Source organism: Myxine glutinosa, chromosome 9, assembly GCF_964187855.1.
Source record: "Myxine glutinosa chromosome 9, kmMyxGlut1.1, whole genome shotgun sequence".
NCBI classification, from domain to species: Eukaryota; Metazoa; Chordata; class Myxini; order Myxiniformes; family Myxinidae; genus Myxine; species Myxine glutinosa.
Window position 1 is genome coordinate 80,552,915 of NC_136269.1, and position 26,310 is coordinate 80,579,224.

The following is a 26,310-nucleotide window of genomic DNA, read 5'->3' on the forward strand; positions in this document are numbered from 1 at the left end:
TACAACACAAGGGGAAAAATATATGGAAAAGAATGCGTGTTTGTTTTTGTACTCAGGTTTGAGCGGCTCTTAAACCCCCCCCCGCCCCCATTGGGAATCGTCACAAACCCCGCATCCTGTAGAGAACTGCTTGAAGGTGGAACACTTAGGGCCTAGGTGGCATCGCCCATGGCACCGAAAGATGGCGCTGCCCACATCGGTACGTAGCCAATGACATCAGTACCCGACGTGTATGATGCCAGTCTGAGGAAGGCCGTGTCCGCACATGTGCCTGGCAATTGCAGTTGAGCTTTGGACCATAGCGATATAAGTCAGTCTGTCTGTCTCTCTCTCTCTCTCTCTCTCTCTCTATCTCTATCTCTATCTCTATCTATATCTCTCTATCTCTCACGTCGCCCCAACGGCAAGCTTTGGAGAGATGCGGACGTAGCATCTACCTACCATCATCCATCGCCTCCAGACAACGCCACTCCTGCTATCCTGCACTATAGTGCAGTATAAATTGACAAATGAGGCCTCAGAAAGATGAGGACTGGTGGCAGTGATGCATGCATGCATGCACACATGCACATACATGTTCATTGGGTCATGATTTCCATGTAAACATGCACGATTATGGTTTATAAACATGTTTGGCTTTGGTTTTGCATGTTTTGTTTTGTGTGACATCAAATGCTGTGTATTGTATGCACACATCATTTTATGCGTTACATCCAAGGGGGAGGGGGAAATCTTGGAGGTCTCCTGGCTCCTGATTGGTGGAGCCCGTTACTCCGCCCACAAGCTCCCCCACAATAACTTTCACTCTGATTGGTGGGTTTCTGAACCTGGACACCATGGTGTCCCTTTGGCCCTGGTGCATTGCCTTGTACATTATCCCTTATAAGTGGAGGACCTATCCTTCCTTTCCCCAATGCATAAAGACATACTAACCTGAAATAAGAAGGAGGGACTAAGATTATGGTCTGATATGAAATAACTATTCCAAGGGACCTGTAGGGTGGTTGCCATTACTTTTTAGTGTTTTCCCAAAACCACAACAATATGTTCAATCTGCAGCCAATTTCAAATATATCTTCCCTTATTATTAACCAATATCACAGCCAACTCCCTTAGCTAATACATAATTAATCAATGCCAGGTACTGCCATTCCAATTTTCAATTTTGTGGTCAAATTATTCTGCTGAGGTTTTTACATGATAGACACCTATACTGCATTGTTAAAAAGATACATTCATTGGTTAACTATCAACACAATGTCATGTGAAACAGCAACATATGAAAATGTGAAACAGCAGAAGGTTCATGGCAATTTCGGTAAAATGGCAAAGATGGATGCATTTTTACAATTTTTACGATAGGCAACGAGGTTTTGACAAAATACGAAATACAAACAAATAATCAGTGTATAAATAACAAAATATCAGGAGAAGTAAGGATACGAGATAGAAGAAAAGTGGATTCCAAATGTACAATTATGGGTATGGCAATTGAATGGTTCAATCGAATTGAAGTCAGAGCTGTGGATCGGATAAGGTTTGGTGAAGAAGGCAAAACATGGTGATGAAACAGCTCAGCATCAGCCCCAGTTATTTCCCTTCCTACTCAGATTCTCCATGTTAGTTGAGAAAGACATGACGAAATAGGCATGGGGAGATGGAAGTGCAGAGATGACACAGGAAAAATGTGGGCGTGGATAGATACCTTTATTCGCTGCTTGGCACCTGCTTGATGTGTACTCCATGTTGTACCACTTTGTATGTACGGGTGTTCCAAAAAAACCCTGACAACTTTGGTTGTGAATATATTGAGAACCTCAAATGATACAATGATACCCTTTGGTTTATATGATACAGAAAATCAAAGTTTTGTGCACACCATCAATATACTTCACTGTGAGCTCCGTTTGTTGCGTGCAGGACATCAAGGTGGTACAATAGTTCTTGCCATGTTCCGCTCAGCATATTTGCATCCACCGGTGGGCATCAAGCTGTGATCCGACAACGAAGATCCTGCAGGTTTGCCACCTTGGTGTTGTCAACAACATATTTGACAAACCCCCAAATAAAAAACTTAAGAGGGGTTATGTCTGGTGATCGTGGGTGCCAGACAGTTGGTCTGTCTCGGCCAATCCAGCGACCTGGAATTTTTGGTTGTTGGTAGTCCCATTTCTCTGGATGCATGTTGTATTGATTTTCTGGGACTTTGTTGAAATAATTCACGCGCTCGACGTCTGCTGCACTTGTGCTTGGTCGACCGGTACTTTTCTGTCTCTGAAAACTTCTAGTTTCCTTAAACATCTTGTAACACTCTCTGATACTACTCTGTGATACTTTTTGATCTTGTATCACTGATACTAGTTAGTGGGTTCCTTCAATACCTTGTACGGAAATTACGCTGAACTGGTGAGTTGAATCTCTTCTCGATGAACCATTCGACGCACTGAGCTTTCTTCTGTGGAGTCGCCATTTTCTTTTCTTTTAAACCATCAGACCTGAAAGTAAAGTAAACTTTATGGGTTTCTGTAACACATAAAACAAAGGGTATTGTTGTATCATTTGTGGTATTAAATATATTAACAACCAAAGTTGGACAGGGCTTTTTGGAACATTCTGGTATGTAAGCTTATGTGTATGTAAATAACGTCATGGCCAAAAATATTGGCACCCTTGCACTTTTTTCAAATAACTTACAATTTTCTCGAAAAATAAGTCGAAATTGACAAAAGTATTTGTTCTCCACAATTATTTATTTCACTGTTAATATTATAGAACCTTTGTTTTTGATTCAGAACTTAATATATCCTTTTAAATCAGAAAATAAAAAGAAATGGCATTGACAAAATTATTGACACCCGAGACTTAATATTTGGTAGCACATAATATTTGGTAGCCTTTGGACAAAATAACTGAAGTCAAGCACTTCCTATAGCCATGAATGAGCTTCCTACACCTCTCTACTGGCAGTTTGGCCCACTCCTCTTGTGCAAACTGCTCCAGTTCTCCCAGATTTGAAGGGTGCCTTCTCCCAACTACTGTTATCAGATCTCCCCACAGGTGTTCAATGGGATTTAGATCTGACTCATTGCTGGCCACTCCAGAACAGTCCAGCGTTTTGTCTTGAACCATTAGTGGATGCTTTTTGAAGTGTGTTTGGGGTCATTGTCCTGCTGCAAGACCCATGACCTTCGACGGTGACCCAGCTTTCTGACACTGGGTTAAACATTGTGCTCCAAAATGCCTTGGTAAGCTCTTGATTTCATGATGCCATGCACACATTCAAGGCACCCAGTGCCAGATGCAGCACAGCAACCCCAAAACATCACTAAACTTCCTCCGTGTTTGACTGTAGGGAAGGTGTTCTTTTCTTTGAAGGCTTCATTTTGTTTTCTGTAAACATAGAGATGATGTGCTTCACCAAAATGCTCTAATTTGGTCTCATCTGTTCACAGGAAATTCTCCCAGAAGTATTTTGGCTTGTTCAGGTGTGTTTTGGAAAACTCCAGTCTGGCTTTCTTATGTCTCTCTCTCAGCAGTGGGATCATCCTGGGTCTCTTACCATAGAATGCCCTTTCATTGAGTTGGCAACAGATGGTGCGAGTTGAAACTGCCGTACCTTGTGTCTGAACGTCAGCTTGAATCTGTTTGTCAGTTGATTGAGGTGCTTTCTCCACCATTCGAACAATCCTTTGCTGCAATCTTCAATCAAGTTTTCTCTTGCGGCCACGTCCAGGGAGGTTGGCTAAAGTGCCATGGGCCTTACACTTCCTGATAACATTGCGTACGGTGGACACAGGAACATAAGGTCCCTGGAGATGGACTTGTAGCCTTGAGATTGTCAATGCTTGGCGACAATCTTGTGTCTGACCTCCTCAGAAAATTGTCTGGTTTTCTTTCTTTTCTCCATGCTCATTGTGGTACACACAGTGACACAAAACAGCAGAATGACTCCTTTTCCCCATTCAAACCGGTTGAATGAGTGATTTTTATATTGCATGCATGTGGAACTCACCACAGGTGAGTTCAATTCCAAAGTAAAGAAGAATCGCCTGCTTGAAATCTAATTATTTCTAACAACATCCAAACGGTGCTAATAATATTGTCCGGGCCATTTTAGGATTTCCGTGTGGAATAAGCTAAGATTTAGTATTTTGTTGAGGTTTTTTTGTTTTGTTCCACTGCAAACCAAAGAAATACTTGTTCATATGTGGATACCAAAATATTTTTTTATTTCAACAATTTTCTTGAAGAAATGGTGCATTATTTGAAAAAAGCGAAAGGGTGCCAATATTTTTGCCACGGGTGTATGTTATGTATACCCGCCCCCCCCCCCACCCCACTGCCTATAAAAAGTCGACACCCTTTTCAAAATTTTCACCTTTTGTTGCCTTATAGTCTGGAATCAAAATGCATTAATTCAGACTGTTTTCACCTTGATTTACACATCATAATTCACAACTTCCAGGTGAAAAAAAAATTAATTAAAAATACCAAACTGGCTTATCTTGGTTGGACAAGTGTCCACCTGCCTTTTTTAATAGCAATTGCAAATTAGCCAATCAAAAATTAGTAGTCAATCTCCTTCAAAATATATATGTATATATATATTATAAATATGTATACAGTCACGTGAAAAAGTAAGGACACCCCATGTAAAGTTTTGACTTTTTCAACATATTTCAACATACAGCTATTTGATCTTCATTTCAACAATATTGATAGATAAGGGTGATATAATATAACAAATATCATGAAACATTTACATTTTGTAGTCCATTGTATAATTGAAATGAACATAAATGCAAATTTCGCATGTGGAAAAAGTAGGTACACCCCTACATTTATCACTACTTCAAATACCTAGAATTAGAATCAGGTGCACCAGCTCAGGTGCAAATGATTAGAACATCGTTAGAGAGGATCTTGGAGGAACCTGTCTTATTTAAACCTCAGACATTTCGTTTGGTTTGCTCTTTGTTGTTGAAGTGTGCGGCGTCACCATGCCGAGATCAAAAGAGCTCTCTGAGGCCTTCAGAAAGAAGGTTATAGATGCCTACGAGTCTGGGAAGGAATTTAAAAAGATCTCCAAACAATTTGAAATCAATCATTCGACTGTCCGAAAGATCATCTACAAGTGGAGAAGATTCCAAACAACTGCCAACTTGTTCAGGCCAGGCCGCCCCAGCAAGTTCAGCCCGAAAGCAGACCGCAAGATGCTGAAAGAAGTCTCTAGGAACCTAAGAATGTCATCAAGGGACCTACAGGTAGCTCTTGCCACTGTTGATGTCAAAGTGCACGAGTCTACCATTAGAAAGAGGCTGCACAAATTTGATCTACATGGGAGGTGTGCCAGGAGGAAACCTTTGCTGTCCAGAAGGAACATCAGTGCTAGACTAAAGTTTGCAAATGAACACCTAGGCAAAGACCAGCACTTCTGGAACAATGTGCTCTGGACAGATGAGTCAAAGGTAGAGCTATTTGGCCACAGTACGAGAAGACATGTTTGGCGAAAACCAAAGCCAGCATTTGACCACAAGAACCTGATACCAACTTTAAAGCATGGTGGTGGAAATATTATGGTTTGGTGCAGCTTTGCTGCATCAGGGCCTGGGCAGCTCACCATCATAGAATCCACTATGAATTCTTCATTGTACCAGAGGGTGCTTGAGGATAATGTGAGGCCCTCTGTCAGGAAGTTGAAGCTCAACCGAAGGTGCACCTTGCAACATGACAATGACCGTAACATACCAGTAAATCCACCAAGGAATGGCTGAAAATAAAGAAATGGAGGGTACTGGAATGGCCAAGTCAAAGCCCAGATCTAAATCCCATCGAGATGTTGTGGGGGGATTTGAAATGGGATGTGCATGCAAGAAACCCCTCAAACATCGCACAGCTGAAATAATTCTGCATGGAGGAGTGGGCAAAAATTTCTCCCAGTCGATGTCAGAGACTGGTAGACAGTTATAAGAAACGCCTACTTGAGGTTGTTTCTGCCAAAGGGGGCATTACCACCTATTAGAGCCAAGGGTGTACTTACTTTTTCCACATGTGAAATTTGCATTTATGTATATTTAAATTATACAATGGACTACAAAATGTAAATGTTTCATGATATTTGTTATATAATATCACCTTTATCTCTCAATATTGTTGAAATGAGGATCAAATAGCTGTATGTTGAAACATGTTGAAAAAGTCAAAACTTTACATGGGGTGTACTTACTTTTTCACATGACTGTATATATAAATATGTATATGTATATATATATATATATATACAGACTTGGCATTTAATATGGAATATTTTTTTTTTCTTGACTTGGGTTTACTTTCTGAACTCGGTATATCAATCTGGTGAGTTTCTTTTATGCTTCAGTGATGTCTTTGTTGAAAGAACCATGTCACTGATTGTCTTTCGAGGCAAGAAGTCAATAACAGGATTATATCACAGGTGGCATGACAAAATGTAAGGACAGGTACATTTGACGATTGGCTTCACAATCGGGTATATAAGGGTTGTTGCGTTCTGTATTTGTGGAAAACAACTGCTGCACGTCTACAAATGTTATTGCCGCTTCCCCTGGAGATGGTCCGTCAACTTGACAATGCTGTTTGTCATGGAGTGGTGGCTTTACGAAATTCTGGCATGAAACAGCCTGCTATTGCTCGGCAATATGGCATCACTCAAGCTCAGGTGTCAAAGATCCTGAAACGAAATGCTCAGAGGGGTGTCGCTACTCCAATACCGAGGCCAGGACGTCCACGCAGAACCACAAGGAGAGATGATCGCCAGCTGCACCAGTTAGTCTGCAATGGCCGTACCAAGTCAGCTAATTGGCTTAGGGCAGAGTGGCAGCAACTGACAAATGTGCCTGTATCCAGAAGGCTAGTCAACCAACGACTGGTTCAAGCAGGCTATCGTGCCAGGCGTCCCATGAGAAAGCCACGCCTGACCAGACAACACAGCCAGCGCCGATTGCAGTGGGCCAGAGACCACCATCAATGGCAGCCAGGAAACTGGATTCACGTGACCTTCAGTGACGAGTCTAGATTTCTGGTCTATCGTCAAGATGGCCGCGTCCGAGTGTGCAGACAAGTGCATGAAGCCCACAACGAAGATTGTATAGTGCCAAGAGTCCAAGCTGGAGGTGGTGGGGTGACCGTTTGGGCTGCTTTTCATGCTGGGGGCAAAACTGACCTGGTTGTTCTGAATGGAAACCTGAACCAGTTCAAGTACAGGGTCATTCTGGAAGAAACATTGCTTCCATTTGCTCGTGCAGCCTTTCGAGGAAACTTTGCAAGATGACAATGCACGGCCTCATCGTGCTCGCATGATCCAACACTTTCTTGCTGACCATGGTGTAGAGCATATGTAGTGGCCTGCCATGTACCCGGATATGAATCCGATAGATAACTCGTGGGCAGAATTAACGCGTCAAATTGACAACTTCGACCAGCAGACTGCCTCTGTGCGTGAATTGCAGCAGACTATTGTCACTGCATGGCAAGCGATTCCTGTCCAAACCTTGGCAAATCTCGTGAACAGCATGCCTCGACGTGTACGTGTGCTCTCCTGAATGCCCGTGGGGGTTACACGAAGTACTGAGCTGTAATTTTACTGTCCGTAATCCCAGTCATAATTTAGCTTTTGTTTTTGTTGAAATTATTTTTTTGCTAATGTGCAAAATAAAGAGATACTTCTGGAAAACGTACAGAAGTTTAACACAGTACTGTCCGTGAATTGAGTTCGATATCAGTTTACATCACTTTCAAGGATCAATTTATTTGCTTCGAAATGTCAAATGTGGTTTTTGTTTCTTCTAAAGGTCACATTAACAAAATCTAGAATAATTTCAACATAATTCCAATGAACTTTTGGTTCTAAGTCATCTTGAAAAGCAAGTTCGCCCCCACAAAAAAAAAATTCCATATTAAATGCCAAGTCTGTATATATATATATATATATATATATATATATATATATATATATATATATATATATATATATATATATATATATATATATATATATTGTTGCGGTTTTGTGTTTTACAAATAAAGGTTAATTTCCCCTCATAGTTTAGTCACACTACAACACGTAGCCTCGCGATAGTTCAGTTATTTCTTAGTAAATGTAAGCATAGTCCTTTTCCTGTGTTAGTTTTGCGTTGAGTAGAATAATGAGAGTTTGGTCTCCTTCCAATGCTTTATGCTGCCTCGATACTTTGAGTTTTGGCACAAAACACCACGAGGCCGGCCTGACAAGTCGACCCAGGCTGAAGGAAGGCGGGACAGAAGGAGTGGGGAGTGACCGGTAAGCACGAGCTGCCAATCAGGGCTCAAGGGGAGTGGCTTAGCACTGCGGCAAAAGGCGTGGTTTGGAACATTCGAGGCAGGCCAGGGCGTGGCAATATAACCCTGTGCCCGAAGCCCCCACCTCAGTTAGGAGTTCTGAGAGTGCGCGGTGTTGAACAAGTTAAGAGTTCTGAGAGTGCGCGGTGTTGCATTGAGTTACAAGTTGGGTTCGCGGTTGAGCTTGAGTCAGATCCTCCGTTGAGTTACGAGAGTGAAAGCGCGAAGTTGTATTAATCGTGCTGTGAAGGACCGTCGTGCCGGGCGAGAGACGGGCATATCTTCCTGCCTGCCTTTGTTCGAGATATGCGCCGCGAGGATCCCTGCCGTCTGCCTGCCTGCCTTCGTCGAGGGACGTGCTGTGACCGCAAGAGGGCCACGCCGGGTGAGCTGTTCCTGCATGACCAAGCCGGCACGTTCAGCGCATGAACATTTCCTTCCTTCATCCCCCTGTGAGTGTGAACGGGCCCATTGTCTGGGATATAAGTTAGAGACTGACTAAGATCTGCCTTGTGTCTCTGCTTCTGCTACCGATCATTGTAAATAATAATTATTAAACCTGTTATTTCTTTGATTCGACCGTCTCGTCTTTTCCCTCATTGACCGAGCGTGGTACGAATAATATCGTTCTAATCAGGTTCCAATAACAAGGTAATAGCACGGACCACGTGGTGCGCCATCTGCTCAGGTGCACTCAAATTACACGTGGTTCGTGTGAGACTTGATCCCCGCTTCTGCGGCAGCGTGGGTACTTAGGTATGTGCGAACATTGTCCCGAAACCCTGTCCCACGTCCGACCGGAAGTGGCGACTCAAGTCTCACGGTTGCGATGACCCGAGGAGAACAAGGGGCTTAATCTCCCCTTGGTAAGGGAACGGGGGTCGCGTGAAACCGTAATATATATATATATATATATATATATATATATATATATATATATAATATTATAGATATACAGTCGGACCCTGTTATTCGCGGAGGATACGTTACTGGAAAATCTGCGAATAGCGAGACCCTCAAATAGCGGGGAATTTTTCAATGGAAAAAGGGGGAATAGGTTCCAGAGTCGTGAAAATCTATGAATAGAGAGGAACAAACCACGGACAGCAAGGCAAAATCCGCAAATGGTGACGCAAATCCCGAGAATATCCCGATAATCCACGAAGGTTGATGAAGGTCCCCGAAAAGGCGAGATAAAAACGGCAAATGGTGACGAAAATTCACGAAGGTTGATGAAAATCTGCGAAGGTCGATGAAAATCTGCGAAGGTCGATGAAAATCCTCAAAGATCGATGAAAAACCCATGAATGTATGCCGCGGCATTGTTTCAATGTGGAAAGGGGGGATACGTTATAGGTTCTCGGCGGTTCCTGATTCATAGAGGAAAATTTTTAAAGTTTAAAATGTTTGACTGCAAATGCACATGATTACAATTTCATAAAAAATGCGTGCAAATCAAAAAAAAATGACAACACCAGGTATCATTTCCAGTTTATTGAAGGAATGCGCTTACAGTGTTTTAAAAGTGCTTAACCATACCTTACCGTGAAAGTAAAAAAAAAAAGTACAGATACATTCAAAGTACACCGCCCCCATGCCAAATAATTAAATATCCTACAGCGCAGCATTGCCGGGGCGCCTGCCGGGCCTCCGGCGCCCGGCAATACCGCAGTGCAGCTCATAGAGACTGCATTGGGAGGGAGAGGTGTACAATAATTGATTGATTAATTGCATAATTATAATCAATTAAAGATAATCATAAAATATTTTCTTAATCAATGGGCTAATATCATAACAAAACCACTTGTGCTTCATCTGAAGATGTATCTTTTAGAAATTTAATTTAAAAAGTCATTCATAAATAAATAATTTACTTATTAATCGATGAATAATGAATCGAATAAATGATAAATCAATAAATCAAAAATATCCTTTATAACCACATCACTTGGTCACTGTCATGTCCAAATATTAGCTTCCCAGCTCAAAAGGTGCCTGAGATATTGCCCAGATGAGAAATAAAATAAATAAATAAATAAATAATAATGAAAATAAATAAATAATCATCATTAAAAAATTAAATAGTTAATCAATTGGCTAATAGAATACATAAACCACCACCATTTCATCCGAATCTGTAACTTTAAAAAAAAAAATTAATTAAGTCATTCATCGAATAATTAAATAATTTATCGATTAATTTGATGATTCAATTCATCACAAATAGCCTTTACAGCCAGATCACTTGGTCATTGTCATGTCCAAATATCAGCTTCCTTGGTAAAAAGGTGCCTGAGATATTGCCCAGATGAGAAATAAAATAAATAAATAATTAATAATGAAAATAAATAAATAATAATCAAAAATAAATAAATAATTAATCAATTCGCTAATATAACACATAAACCATCACCATTTCATCGGAATGTGTAACTTAAAGAAAAAAAAAATTAGTCATTAATCGAATAATTAAATAATTAATCGATTAATTGATTAATTGATTAATCAATAAATCAAAAATAACTTTTACAGCCAAATCACTTTGTCATTGGCATGTCCAAATATCATCTTCCTAACTCAAAAGGTACCTGAGATCATGGTCAGAAGAAAAAGGAAATAAATAAGTACTTAATTAATCGCTAATAATTAAATAACTCATCAATTAATTGATTAATAAAAAACAAAAAATAGCTTTTTTGACAAAGTACTGGCTCACTATTGTGGCGAAATTTCAGCTTCCTAGCTCAAAGGATGGCTGAGATATCGCCCGGACAAACAAACAAACAAGAAAACAAGAACGCAAGAAAACAACCAGAGTGAAAACTGAGTACTCCCTTTCAGCGTGCGTCACTGCCGAGCCCCCTTCGGTGCCCGGCAATGACGTTATGCAGCGCCTGGAGATGGCATAGGAAAGGTGCGGTGTACAACACAACACCAGGCACTATTTCTAATTTATTGAAGGAATGTGCTTACAGTTTACTAAAAGTGCTTAACCATACCGTACCATGAAAGTAAAAAAAACAACACCAGGTACAGTACCATTTCCAATTTATTGAAGGAATGTGCTTACAGTTTATTAAAAGTGCTTAACCATACCGTACCATGAAAGTTTAAAAAAAACACAACACCATCATATATCGTTTAAATGTTTATTTTACAAACATACGCAACTTTCAAATGATGATGATGATGGTGATGATGATGATGATGATGAATTAAAATCTCAAGAATTCTTCAAACTTTCAGGGCGACCAAAATTATGGTGCAGCAAAATCGTGCACTAAGGGAGAGCCAGGAGAAGTAGGAGAAGGTGAGGATGCTGGTGAGGATGCTGAGAGGAAGGCAGGAGAGGGTGCTGGTGATCTTGAAGAGGAGGGAGCAGGGCTGAAGAAATGGGTAATGGAGAGTTGCCTGACACATTGCCCAACATTTCGATGCAGCTCTTTGTACGGGAGCAGCGCATCATCCAAGGCTCTCTTGAACTTGAGGTACCTCTCCACGACTGGGTCAGCATCTTGCACCCTGTCCGCAAGTGCGCACATGCCATGCAGCAACTCGCCCAGGAACTGGACTGAGAGGTTGGACCTTGGCACCTTTTTCTCATTACTGCCGCCTCCGCCTCCTCCTCGGAAACCTTTGGAATGGCGTCCAACTCGTCTTCGATGAGTGGGTTTAGGGTACAGTTCAGCATCATGGGTTTCAGCATGAAGTCCCTCGTCTGCGTGTTGTCCTCAATTCATATTCTGAGAGTCTTCTCCATCCTTTCCATGTGGACATTCCGGACACGGGTGACCGCCTTCGTACTCAATATAGTGCTTCTTGAAGCTTTCTCATGAATCACCTTCTCCTTCTTCCGTATGTAGCGAACGGTGGATTAATTGACGCCGTAATGCCTACCAACAGAGGCCGCACTCTCTTCTCTCAAAAGCCGGTCCAGCAGCTCAACTTTCTGGCTCAGGCTCATGACTTTCTTCTGACTCTTGGTAGTCGTCGCATCTCCGGCATTGCTCCTGCGTTTGGGAGCCATAATTGAACGATGAACAGAGCGAGTCAAAACCACAGGTCGAAGCAACAGGACGAGAACAATGATCTCGATCAAGGACACAATCTGTATGTATATAGAATTGCGAGCATTGTGGGTATCTGCGGGAGCCCATTGTTTGTGGGGGATGTTATCGGATGATGTATCGAGCGTATCTGCTAATTTCAATAATAGATTTACTGAATCATTTGCATTCTATAACTCACGGAGGATGACTTGTTTTAGTCGCTGATGGAACATCCCCCGAAGCGTTTTCATTGCCTAACATCTCGGATGATGCTTTACCGTAAATTGCAAACTGTAATCGATTTAATGAGGCATTTGCATTCTATAATTCGTGGAGTTGACTTGTTTACACATCTGGAAGGGACATCCCGCGAAGCTCGTTTATAGTGCGGCTAAAATTCGCGGCCACGAAAGCCATGAAAACACAAAGCACACGGCAGTGAATGTACGGTACTGTACTGTATAAGCACGTCATGCTCGTGATTTGTATAAGATGGGGTTTTTTTTGCGTACGTCCACCTGCTTTTTGCACGGCTGGAAAAGATTGGTTTTATAAATGGGTCAAGCTAGCGGCTCGTGAATTTTTCTTTTCCGCCCTTGGAAAACTGCGAATTTGCAGAACACAGCGCGGAAAGAAAAAAAAACATGAATTCACGGGACATTTTTCTGCGAATAGAGAAACATGTCGCATTTTATCAACCGTGAATACGCGGATTCCGTGAAGAGCGGCACCGCGAATAGCGGGGACTATATATATATATATATATATATACAGTATATATATATATATAATTTTTTTAAATACATATTGTTACGTTTCTGTTGCCGGCCTTCTTCCCCTTATCAAGGGGGGATTAATCCCCTTGTCTTTACTAGCCTGGCGGAACCGGGGCTTGCAACGTCCCTTCCGGACAGCGCCAAATAGGGTTTCGGGACCAAATTCTCGCTCGTACCTAAGTACTCGCGCTGCCCTGGAAGCGAGGAAACAAGCCTCGCACGAACCACGTGTGATGTTGGTACGCCGAGCGGTTTGCATACACATGATCCTCGCAGTCTTAATTAATGGAACCCGATTGGAGCGATCTTATTCGTGCCACGCTTAGCCAAATGGAGAAATCACGGGAACGATCGAATTCAGAAGAAAGGAAGAACAGATAGGTTTAATTACACGTATATACAGTTCAGGACGAAGAGACAAAGAGAAATCCTTATACAGTCTTAACTATCCCAGAGACAACGGGCCCGTCTCACACACTCACACAGGGTATTGCAGATGGGCAGGTGTTCCCCAGCGCGGCCAAGGATGGTCCTCGTCCAGCTCTCCACGGCCCCGGCACGTCCGCAAAGATGGAGGCAGGCGAAGGCAGGGCCACGCAGCGTGTCTCTCGAGCAAAGGCGATATATCGGGGCGAACGGTAGGGAGGACCTTTACGGCAAAGGGCGGGACGGCTTTTACGGCAAAGGGCGGTTACTCAGCCTCGTTCACTCGCTTGGCTGAAATGCGCAAGTTCGTTATAAACGCGCCAGGCTGCGCCCGCGTATATCTAGCGACCAACTCTTCTTCCTCAATTCACTGGGTGTTGGTTAGCGCACGCGTTCTTATGCGATAGTCAATTTCATCAAGTGGTACAATGCGAGTTCTCTCATCACAAGCTCCCGAATGCCAGTCCTCTGCTTTAGTCCTCTCTTCCCTCTGCAAGTCCTGTGACGCAAGTCCTCCGCTTCCTCTGCAAGTCCTCTCGAGGGCTTTGCGCAGCGGGTTATATAGGCATTCCCCGCAAACCTTCTGGAACTCACCAGACTCTTCTCACCATGCCCTCTGACGCCGCCACCTCTGAGCTCTGATTGGCGGCTCATTCTTACAGTCATCGCCTCTGCCGCTCTGACCTCAACGCCGCCCCCACCTTTTTAGGCCTACCTCGTGTTAACTCGACTCGTGAACAACCAATGGGGAGCAAAATGGATTCCGCCTCTCGAGGTAGAATGGTTTGCAGAAGTAGGACCTATTCTCCTGTCTTTACACAATGCAGAATTAACACTGGAAAGGGCCTACTCTCACACATACTAAGAAATAACTATACTACAAATGAGGCTACCTGTTGCTCGTGTGACTATCTATGGGGGGCAACCTTTAACCTTTATTGAGCTCACTTTACAAACCTCAAAACCGTAGCAATATATATGTTGCTTGCTTGACATCCTAGCTTGACTAGCAGCATATGCAGTTAGAGGAACTCATGCAACTTTTGTCTGTCCTGGACCCAATGTTTGATCTCACCGTCCACATGGTTTCTAGCTCCCTCAGCTAACTTTCCACCATAAACCACCAGGTCTTTCTAGGTCATCCAAACCTCCTTCGACCTCCAGGCTCAGTGTTTCACTGTTTTGTGATGTTCTTTCCCATACGCAGTGCATGTCCAATACATCTCCACATCCTGATTTTAATTTCTTCCAGTCTTTCTTTCTACCACCTTCGTGCTAACTCTCTTTGACCAGAAGATTCGTAAAATCCTTTTGTAACATATACAAGTAAATGATTCGAGTTTCTGCGCAATGACTTTGGTTACTTTCTATACTTTTATTTTACATTGCTCTCAAAAATCTAAAACTTCAATTTTCGTGTTTTACTTATTTATTTCCAGATATCTACCATACTCATAAATGCTACTTTTGCTTTCTGCAGTCGTTGTTGAACACATGAGTTCTCTCCTCCTGTTGCAGTGACCATAAACCCTAGACACGTTATCCAGTCAACATCTAATTCATAAAATACATCAGTACATAATAAATAGACGAGCGATAAGTGGGCTTCATTCGCCATCACATGAGTCTATGTATTAGGTACGAATGAGAGGTGGTTGTAGTATCGATCTGGTATGGAGAAGGTGCTATATTATCCATGAAATGTGGCAAACGTTTGGACTTTCAAACAACCTTTTCTTCTGTCTTTTCGTTGCAAATGAATGTCCAAAGCAGATGTTTCACATGACGAGTCTTATTCATTATTGTACAACCTTTTTCCATGCTGTAACAGCTTCACTTTTTAAGGTTTGTATAATGGAAAGGCTCGACCATGAGAGCTGACAAAACTGCAGAAAAACGTCCAATCTGAGATGTTTTAGTGACTTTCTTCACCCAATGTGCAGAGAGATCAAACAATTTATTTTGATTTTTGCAGCATTTGTGGTAGTCAAACGTTTTTACCTTTGCCCTCCTTTTTGATGTTAACCCTTTCGGTTCGAAAGTCCAAACCACTGGCAGATGTGTTTCGAAATGTCCGAGATAGGCTGTTTGGGAATGCCACCCCTGACTCTGTACTCTCTTCCGATGTTCTCTGAAGACAAGCCAGAAGTTTCAAGTTGCACGCAGCTCATGTGCATGAAATCTCTTTGAAATGGTTGCCAAGACCAAATCACATACCACCGACATAGAGACAGCCCAGCCCTGTGCGGAGTGACATTGGGAAGCCTGGATGTCCAATTAGAAAAAAAGGATGCAAGTGTAACACTGAAGAATGTCCTTGTGCTGATCGCCCGGCAGTGCTACGATGCAACTTTTCAGTTAGGAAATAACATTTGTATTCATGCAAAAATCAAATAGAAGAAAAACAAATCCAGGGAGGGCTGCACCTCTGCAGACGACCACCAAGATACAGTATTATTCAGATGTATCACGAGTGGGTGCACCTGTGCACACACATTCTAACCTCACGGTGCGTCGGAATGTGTCCATGATTCAAAAAAATTACACACGCGGCAAGGGAAATGATGATGTATGCAGGGAAAACACATACAAATCTGACCTATCCACATTATTTGTCCTTCAAGGAATGGCTTCCCATAATCACATCGCATGATTGAATCCTGTAGACCTACATACTTTTTCAACCCCATCCTATCCTCATACTTTATGCTTCAAAACTCCATCCATGATCCTTGACCAATGTAAATAGGAAAAACATAACCACACGTTCATTGATGCATCGAAGCGCAAACGTTCTCCAAAGACCTTGAAATAAACTTGGTTTTTTTTATTATTTAACTCAGCAGGTTTTCGCTTGCCGTGATCGTGGCATCCGGTGTTTCGCGCCATTACAGCTGTCTCGCAGGTTGCCCACTCACCATGCGCTCGCGACACTCGTACGCCTGTCGTTATGCTCATTATGTCGAAGTGGAACAGTGCTGTAAAACCAATGGTAGGCACGAATAGTCAGTCAAGAAGACGTATACGTGCGATGTGAGCGAAAGAAGGCTTTTGGCGGACCGTTTTACTCGGTCTGGGGTCGATATGGGTTATTAGCGGATATTTAATCCAAAAACCAAATGCGACAAAACCCTACCTTGAACAGAACCCTACCTTGAACAAAACCCTACCTTGAACAAAACCCTACCTTGAACAGAACCCTACCTTGAACAAAACCCTACCTTGAACAAAACCCTACCTTGAACAGAACCCTACCTTGAACAAAACCCTACCTTGAACAAAACCCTACCTTGAACAGAACCCTACCTTGAACAAAACCCTACCTTGAACAAAACCCTACCTTTGAACAGAACCCTACCTTGAACAAAACCCTACCTTGAACAAAACCCAACTTTGAACAAAACCCGACCTTGAACAAAACCCGACCTTGAACAAAACCTTACCTTGAACAAAACCCTACCTTGAACAAATCCCTACCTTGAACAAAACTCTACCTTGAACAAAACCTTACCTTGAACAAAACCCTACTTTGAACAAAACCTGACCTTGAACAGAAGCCTACCTTGAACAAAACCCTACCTTGAACAAAACCCTACCTTGAACAAAACCCTACCTTGAACAAAACCCTACATTGAACAAAACCCGACCTTGAACAGAAGCCTACCTTGAACAAAACCCTACCTTGAACAAAACCCTACCTTGAACAAAACCCTACCTTGAACAAAACCCTACCTTGAACAAAACCCTACCTTGAACAAAACCCTACCTTGAACAAAACCCTACCTTGAACAGAACCCTACCTTGAACAAAACCCTACCTTGAACAAAACCCTACCTTGAACAGAACCCTACCTTGAACAAAACCCTACCTTGAACAAAACCCTACCTTGAACAGAACCCTACCTTGAACAAAACCCTACCTTGAACAAAACCCTACCTTTGAACAGAACCCTACCTTGAACAAAACCCTACCTTGAACAAAACCCAACTTTGAACAAAACCCGACCTTGAACAAAACCCGACCTTGAACAAAACCTTACCTTGAACAAAACCCTACCTTGAACAAATCCCTACCTTGAACAAAACTCTACCTTGAACAAAACCTTACCTTGAACAAAACCCTACTTTGAACAAAACCTGACCTTGAACAGAAGCCTACCTTGAACAAAACCCTACCTTGAACAAAACCCTACCTTGAACAAAACCCTACCTTGAACAAAACCCTACCTTGAACAAAACCCTACCTTGAACAAAACCCTACCTTGAACAAAACCCTACCTTGAACAAAACCCTACCTTGAACAAAACCCTACCTTGAACAAAACCCTACCTTGAACAAAATCCTACCTTGAACAAAACCCGACCTTGAACAAAACCTTACCTTGAACAAAACCCTACCTTGAACAAAACCTTACCTTGAACAAAACCCTACCTTGAACAAAACCTTACCTTGAACAAGCATTTGGTTCTAAGATAAGTGAATTTAATAACATAATTTATTCCGCTTCATTGATTTATGGTGGATAAATCCACGTGAAAAAGTAACACGAAATGACTCGTCATTCATCTATTATGAATAAGCAAGTGCATGAATCATATATGGCTCCTGCATGTGGGAGTCAAGGCTCATTGTAGAGACAAATGACAAAGAGTGGATATCACATAATGACAGTGTTGGAGTGAAGAGGAGCAATCAAGCATGGGAGAAAAGCGAATCAAAAGTAGTTATTAGTTAAGGGAGAGGACATGATAGATAATTGTGTACTTTGACTTTCTTTATCCACCCTGGAGGGCAGGACACAATTCTACAAAGATATGAACAAATTAACATGGCGGAGAAGTCGGCTTCAAAATGTCGAAAAAGAATGAATGTTCATTGATGAGCAAGTGTGTTGAGGGTCAAGAGCAAGACGTGAGCAAGAGAAATCGAACAGGTGGAAACCAAATGAGAACTGTTCAGAGATCAACCTCAACAACTGTTCATGGAGCGACTATTGGGGATGCCTCTTCGAGGTGGGTGTACCCCACGATGTAAGTAGGAGCCAAATCTTCGTCATCTTCCCTGCTGCCTGGATTCGTCAGGGCAATGTGGTTATAATCAGAGTGCTGATCGGTCCCCATGGACTGGCCCTTTCCCTCTTGTTTTTGTCTGTCTCTCTCTTTTATAACTGTCATGGCCCTGACTTCGTGAAGGTGGGGATACACCATCCTGGATGTGGGGGATCTCTGGGTCGCTACTGGGAGATTGATCGGCTGTCTCCATGCTGCAGGCTTGTTCGAGAGAACTGTCCGGGGCTATACAACAACAACAACAACAACAACAACTGTTTATAGTAGCAGAGTTTAGCAAGACCGTGGCTTCCTGTCTTTCTATACAGCCCCAACCTGTATATTTCTGTATGTATGGGGGATCTTGAACATGCGCCAAATTAGATACATACAAAACAGTGCTGAAGGTCCTCGAATGAGTTACAACAGTAACTGATGCCAACCAATAGCAGGATAGATACCACAGAATTATGCTTTATGAGACATGCCGTGAAATGTGCAACCAAAATGGCAAAACAGCATCAGGGTGGGAGTGGACCTATATTTCTCGGTAAACTGCATCAGCGTGAGAGTGGACCTATATTGCTCAGTAAACTGCATCAGGGGTGGGAGTGGACCTATATTGCTCGGTAAACTGCATCAGGGGTGGGAGTGGACCTATATTGCTCGGTAAACTGCATCAGGGTGGGAGTGGACCTATATTGCTCGGTAAACTGCATCAGCGTGAGAGTGGACCTATATTGCTCGGTAAAATGCATCAGGGTGGGAGTGGACCTTTATTGCTCGGTAAATTGCATCAGGGGTGGGAGTGGACCTATATTGCTCGGTAAACTGCATCAGGGGTGGAGTGGACCTATATTGCTTGGTAAACTGCATCAGGGGTGGAGTGGACCTATATTTCTCGGTAAACTGCATCAGGGTAAGAGTGGACCTATATTGCTCGGTAAGCTGCATCAGGGTGAGAGTGGACCGATAAATGCTTGATAAGTTGGAATCTATACCAAGAGTACGTGATTTATCCAGAGAGGCTGTACTGACTTCCAGCTTAAAGTTCAGGGCGTCTGTGCATTTCAATGATGAAAGAGGTGGCCAGGTGTTGAATGATTAGGAGAAAAGCTAAAATGGTGGTCTGTCACAAAATAGTTTAAAAAGTACTCCTGTATTCCAGAACAGCAAGAAAAGAGTAATTATTAGGCCAAATGCACACCTTTCCGGACGCAATAACTGATAGAGCTGATGCAAAATACTCCATTTTGAAGGTCACAGTATCAGAGGGGGCTGGCAGTATGGCGTAGAGGAACGCACGCTCACCTCTAAACTGTCCAGCCTGGGTTCGATTATTGACCCAGCTATAAACTGCCATCCTGGTGTTTCACACGCAGGGTGATTCATCAATGTGTGTGCCGTCCCTCAGATGGACGCTAAACGGGCGTCCGGTCTGCCGCCATTCGTTGGTGGATGTTAAAGATCCAATGGTGTCCTTTGCAAAGAGTAGGTGAGCTGTTGCAGGCAGCATGGCGAAATTACAAATCCTTGCCCGAACTACTGGTGGAAGAGGAATGGTAAATCCCCTGTATGATCCTTGGCCAAAAAACTACTTTGGCAGCAGCATCGCTCTGTAACAGAGGCACGGGACATCAAATCCTATACAGTATGTATGTGTATGTATATATATTAGTCTAGTAGGAAGACTAGGTCCCCCTGCACCCCCCGGAGATATACTTCTAATCAGTGTTTCTAGATTGGAAAAAATGTGTAGAAAATGACTAGCTATGGCCCCAAGCTGAAAAAATGTCCCACATACCATTTTTATGCAAATTACTGCTGCCATTATCAAAAAAACGATTTTTGACATATCTCAGCCAATATTGCAGATAATTGAAAAATGAAGGTGTCTAGACCCATGTTTTGAAGGGCATAGATCATGATAGAACTATTCATAACATGATTACATGTGTCTATGGTATACTAGTATGCATATTAATGCTGTAATTACAAAATAATCAGTTTTACAAATGATAAGGATACGTTAATACTGCAGATAACTTAACATGGTACATAAGGGGTCTAAACCCAGGTATTTTCAAGGTTAAATGTCAACAAGATGCTCCTGAGTCTTGCATAGGGGCGGGACATTGGCAGTAACATTGGTACCACTCAACTTTTCTTCCCACCATTGACTTTGTATTGCGAGAGATTTTCACTTGCTTATTTAAAGGTTTCTCACCCAGCCCACGTAAAATCTACCAACTCCTGCTGTTAACTCCCAAACATATTTTTTTATGTTATCCAATCACAGTGCAGAAATGACAGACTAGAGATCCAAATTAGTGCTGCTATAGCTGCCATTTTACATTTCCATCCATGTAACATGCGCGCTCGCGCGCTCGTATCAATTGGTAATGTCGCGCGCTCGTATCAATTGGTAACGTTGATGTTATTGAATACCTCAGTTGAAAGTTCAGTCTTCCATTCCATCTGTGTGTTGTTCTTGGTATTCATCCTCCAATCTAGCCAGGTAAGATGCTAACTATAATGTTACTCACACTCTTGACTTCAGTTTCTGCATGAAATCATAAACAGGCAGAAATAACAGCTGAGCCAGCTAGCACCATGTTAGCTAACGTTAAAGCTAGCCTCATCTATGTACAGTATGTTCCTAATGTCGGTGTAACTTAAACTTTTGTTAATGCCAAACATGAGACATATCTGTTGACTTCTGTATATGAATTGAACCAGAAAGAGGCACGACAGCTGAGCTAGCTACAGTAACTTAGCACAATGTTTCATTGGCCTAGATAGCTAACGTTAGTGTGGAAGAATTTAGATGTTTTACCTATTAGCACTTTTGATGCCACTAAACATGGTTTAGTCAGCTAAAAAGTACCCTAGTGTAGAACATGACTCAGAACCTCTGTTACCTCACTGAAAACTCAGAGCCTCCTTTCACAGGCACTTTTAACATCATTCGTGATTTCTTATTTGTCATTTAACAGTGATGGTAGACATCGACAGCAAGCATGCCCAAAAGAAAACGGAGTGTAGAACCTGCAGCCCAAAGCTCTCCTCCTACATGCATCCTTCATGTACCATCCATGTCTGATCATGGGGATTTCACGCCCCTCCGTAAAATTAAAGGATCTGCTTCAGAAAAACTGCAACTGCTTCAAAAGATCCGGGATAGACGTCTCAACCAACCGCATGACTCCCCATGTCGTATGCAATCAGTATGTGATCAGATCCCGGCAACTCTTCCTGATGACCTAGAAAGAGTAGGATATCACAGCAAGTGTTATAAGCACTTTGTCCGCCACTTTCATCGTCTGGGAGATGATACAGAACCAGGGCCATCAACCTCATCATGGCATCACTCTCCTCGTAAACCAGGAGGTTCTGCTGAACCCATCTTCCCGCCAGAGTGTATATTTTGTGAGAAAGTTGAGACCAAAGATGCTCATCGCAATACTGAGAGGCCTACAACCTTCCCATCCTTTAAAAACAAAGAAAATGCATGGGAGCAAATCGAAACACGGGCTGAGAAAATGGGTCTCTATCGACTCCATCGAAAGGTGAAAAACAAAGACCTCTTTGCATGTGAGGCCAAACACCATCCGTCATGTTTTAAAGCTTTCCGCACAGCATTCTACAACTATGAGCGTGCGATTCACAGAGCCGAAGCACCAAAGGAGCAGGCTTGCATGTCAGCCGCCCATGAAAAGGCATTCAACTCAGTACTGGAACACATTCAAACCCAGGTCATCCAGCAGAATAAAGTTCTACAGCTTTCTTCCTTGCGCTTGCTCTATGTCGAGGAACTGAAACTGAATGGATATGAGAACTCAAATTATCGGTCAGAGAAACTACTGAAACGCCTACAGAATGACCCAATCAAGGAGCATATCCACTTCACGAAGGTTGATCATGACAAATGTGATGTCATTTCTTTCTGGCTTGTGCACAGCTCAAACATAACAGTTTCCAATGCTCTCGCACGAGCATTCACACTCGGAAGCACAAACAAGAACCAAAATGTTGCCCTCCAACTTCGCCAGGGTATTCTACAGGCTTTCAGAGAGTGTAAAGACCAACCATGGCCACCAACAGCTGAAGACATGGAGCTCAATCCTGAAGACATCCTACCTCCAGACCTTGTCCGCTTTCTCAGCGTGCTAATGACTGGCAAGGAGGGCATCGAGACAGAAAAGGTGAAGCGTCTGGTCTTCTCCATTGGACAAGATCTGTGCCGTGCAGTGTCAGATGGAAAATGGAAGTTACCAAAGCACATTCTCCTCTGTGTGACTGTAAGGCACCTGTTCCGAAGCAAACAGCTCACCACAATACTACACAGGCTTGGACACTCTGAGAGCTACGATTTCGCCTTGGAGTTGGAAACTGCTCTCGCCAAGGTCCTGGATGAAGTCTCAACTTATCGTACACCACAAATTGTGACAGGAGAGGGCAACCTTGTATTCCACTGTGAGTGGGACAACTTGAATAAAACCACTACCAGTGTGCACGGCAGCAACATTGTAAACAGTGCTGGAGGAATCATGGTGCAGGAGGTCAAGCCCGGGTTCGAGAGCAGCAAGGACCGAATGCTACCTACCATCAATAGGTCACAACAGCGTAGCCTGAAGGTCGACACACCAAAAACTCTCCCACCCTTGCACTTTACTCGCGTTGGCCCGAAGTTCCCTGAAGGCTCATCATTCACACCGCCAGCAGAGAATGACACAGTCTATGCCACTACGATGCAAGAGTACTACATCTGGCTCTTCATCAGATACATCGGAAGCTGTGGCCTGCAGCCTGTGCCTGGGCTAGGGGGTTTCACCTCTGCAACTGGTTCTCCCCCACCCAGCAAATCAACAGTCGACTACTGCACGCCTATCCACCAACCGATCACAGACAACGCAGTTGTTCGTGAGCTACTGAAGCGTTCCGAGGCAGCAACTGCTGAGTTGGGTCAGAGATGGGTCCTGAATACATTTGATCTGGGTGTCTGCATGAAAGCCCTTCCCATCATCTGGCGCTGGCCAAATGAATTTGCTAGTCATGTAGTAACGATTGAACAGAGATGGCTGTGCTGATCGTGGAGGGGAAGGCCCACCAACTTGCCTCAACGAATGGCAAGGTAAAATTGAAAGCCCTTCGTGAATGGCGATTCAATTTGTAATTTTTCCTGAAAAAAAGGTGATTACCTGTGATGTTTGTCTAGATCTGAAACTGGCAGTGACTGGTGATTGAAATGCGGTGCCTTTTTGTGTTTCAGGTCGAGGTACGTGAACTCCCCACGATCTACAGCAACCAGGAAGAGACTGATACCAGGGTGGTTCTGTACCTCCATCATGCTGCTACCATCGGATACAAGAACGCTGTAGTCAGAACACCGGACACAGACATCCTCCTGATCCTGCTCCACCATGCCCACAACATCAAGCTGACGGTGTACCTGGATACAGGGTCAGGGAAGCATCGCCAACTTGTCAACGTCTCTGAGCTGGCAGAATCCCTGGGAGAGGACTACTGTGCCACTCTCCTGGGGTACTATGTGTTCAGCGGAGAAGACTGCACCAGTGCCTTCAAAGGGAAGGGAAAAGTCGGGCCCTTGAAAAAGCTGGAGAAGAATCCCAGGTTTCACAGGGCATTCGGTGAACTGGGTGACAACTGGGATGCCAACCCTGAGGTGGAGAGGCAGTTAGAAAAATTCACCTGTGTGATGTACGGCCAGAGTCGCGAGTCATCAGTGGACATTGTCCGTGCCAAGCTGCTACGAAAAATGGTGGGAGAGGACAAGACCCTCACATCCAAGTCCAAGGTTGATCTGGCTCGCCTTCCTCCATGCCAGTCTGCCCTGAAGCCGCACATCCAGCGTGTGAACCACCGCGTAGCATTGTACAAAAGAGCCGATCAACCTATCATCGAAAAGCCAAAACCTTATGAGGAGCAAGGATGGATAAGGACTGATGAAGGACTGTTGAAACCAATGTGGTCCAGTGGTCCCATCCTACCAACCTCACTGGTGGATCTTCTGAACACAGGAGAGCACGAAGAGGAGGAGGAAGAGGAAGGAGAAGAAGAGTTTGACTCTGACGATTTCGATGAAAATGATGATGACTGACTCAGTGTAGAATCACTAATGCTAATGATGTTTATCTAAAACAAGCAAGAGAAGAGTGGTCACATTGAGTGCTAGGACTATTTTGACAGTTGTAATATTTAGAAAAATAAAACTTTGTGTTAACGTCTGTGTAGACGGACCTTAATATGAGTCTATTATTTCGTAAAACTGTGATTATTTTGTAAATAAAGCACTAATTAGCATACTAGTATACCATAGACACATGTAATCATGTTATGAATAGTTCTATCATGATCTATGCCCTTCAAAACATGGGTCTAGACACCTTCATTTTTCAATTATCTGCAATATTGGCTGAGATATGTCAAAAATCGTTTTTTTGATAATGGCAGCAGTAATTTGCATAAAAATGGTATGTGGGACATTTTTTCAGCTTGGGGCCATAGCTAGTCATTTTCTACACATTTTTTCCAATCTAGAAACACTGATTAGAAGTATATCTCCGGGGGGTGCAGGGGGACCTAGTCTTCCTACTAGACTATATATATATTGTTACAGATCGCGCTTTTAGATGTTATGATGGGCCGAGCGGATGGTCCAACCGCGACCGTTACAGGATCCCCAATTGGCCCGATTCCACCCGACGTTGACCAGATCGCACCACAGATATTCAATCGGGAAACCTCTAAAGCGACCGAAAGAGAATGAAAAAGAAAAGAAGACAGAGTACGGAGGAAGAACAGATTTATTATACACACACAAGCAAAAAGAAAGAGCGACCAAAATTATTTACAGCAATGGATGGAAGAAGCAGTCACACAGTGCATCGTTAGCTTATTCTATTCGATTTACTTAACCCCAAGACAACGATTAGGACAGACGACATTCACACTTACACGGGGGATATTGCAGGCAGGTAGGGCTTGAGGTGGATTGCTGGAGAGGGAGGCAGGGTCGGAGGCAGCAGCTCTCAATTCCTCGCGTTTTTGGCGGGAAAACCCTCCGTCGCGTATCCGCTGCCGATGCTGTAGACGTCACGCGCTGGCTCGGGCACACCTGCTCCTCTCCTTCTGGTGGAGCCGTCTCCCTCCTTTCAGCGCGTCTCTCCAAAGCTGGTTTCCTTTCCGAGTACCTCTCCTCTTTGGCTTGGAGCGTTTCGCATCTCACCGCTCAGCTCACAGCTCCTCTCGTATGTCGCCTCTTCTCTCACCTCCCAGGTCATCTCTTGAAGCAGTCCCTTCCCGTCGCTTTTATTACTCCGGGCGGAATCAAGCCGCCGGCTGCGAGGGCACGCCTACCGGGTCGCTCACCGCGGTGCTGATTGGCCAAGTGGGGTTGGCTCACTCCTCCCCTCTATGACGAGGTGGAGACACGCCTTTCTTCTCCAAGATTAGCACATGGGCAATGGCGGCTTGCGGGATTGAACACCACTCGCACCGCTTTTGAAAGGAACTTTGGAGAGCGGAGATGATTGGGGAAATTGAAAGGGCCTACGCTTATTTCGTTTGATACAATGCAGAGTCAATCTAGTGGGAAACACATATTTAGCCTACATGGAATAAGGAAATACACTAT

The 26,310-nt window shown here is 43.4% G+C and overlaps 1 protein-coding gene across 1 annotated transcript; it reads left to right on the forward strand.

The window, feature by feature from the left end:
• Window positions 1–23,730: 23,730 nt before the first annotated feature.
• LOC144893559 (uncharacterized) lies at window positions 23,731–24,919 on the forward strand. Its single transcript, XM_078784045.1, has 2 exons — window positions 23,731–23,787; window positions 23,926–24,919. Exons 1-2 carry the CDS (start codon window positions 23,731–23,733, stop codon window positions 24,772–24,774), a joined length of 906 nt encoding a protein of 301 aa, XP_078640171.1. The 3' UTR covers window positions 24,775–24,919.
• The last annotated feature ends 1,391 nt before the right edge of the window (window positions 24,920–26,310 follow it).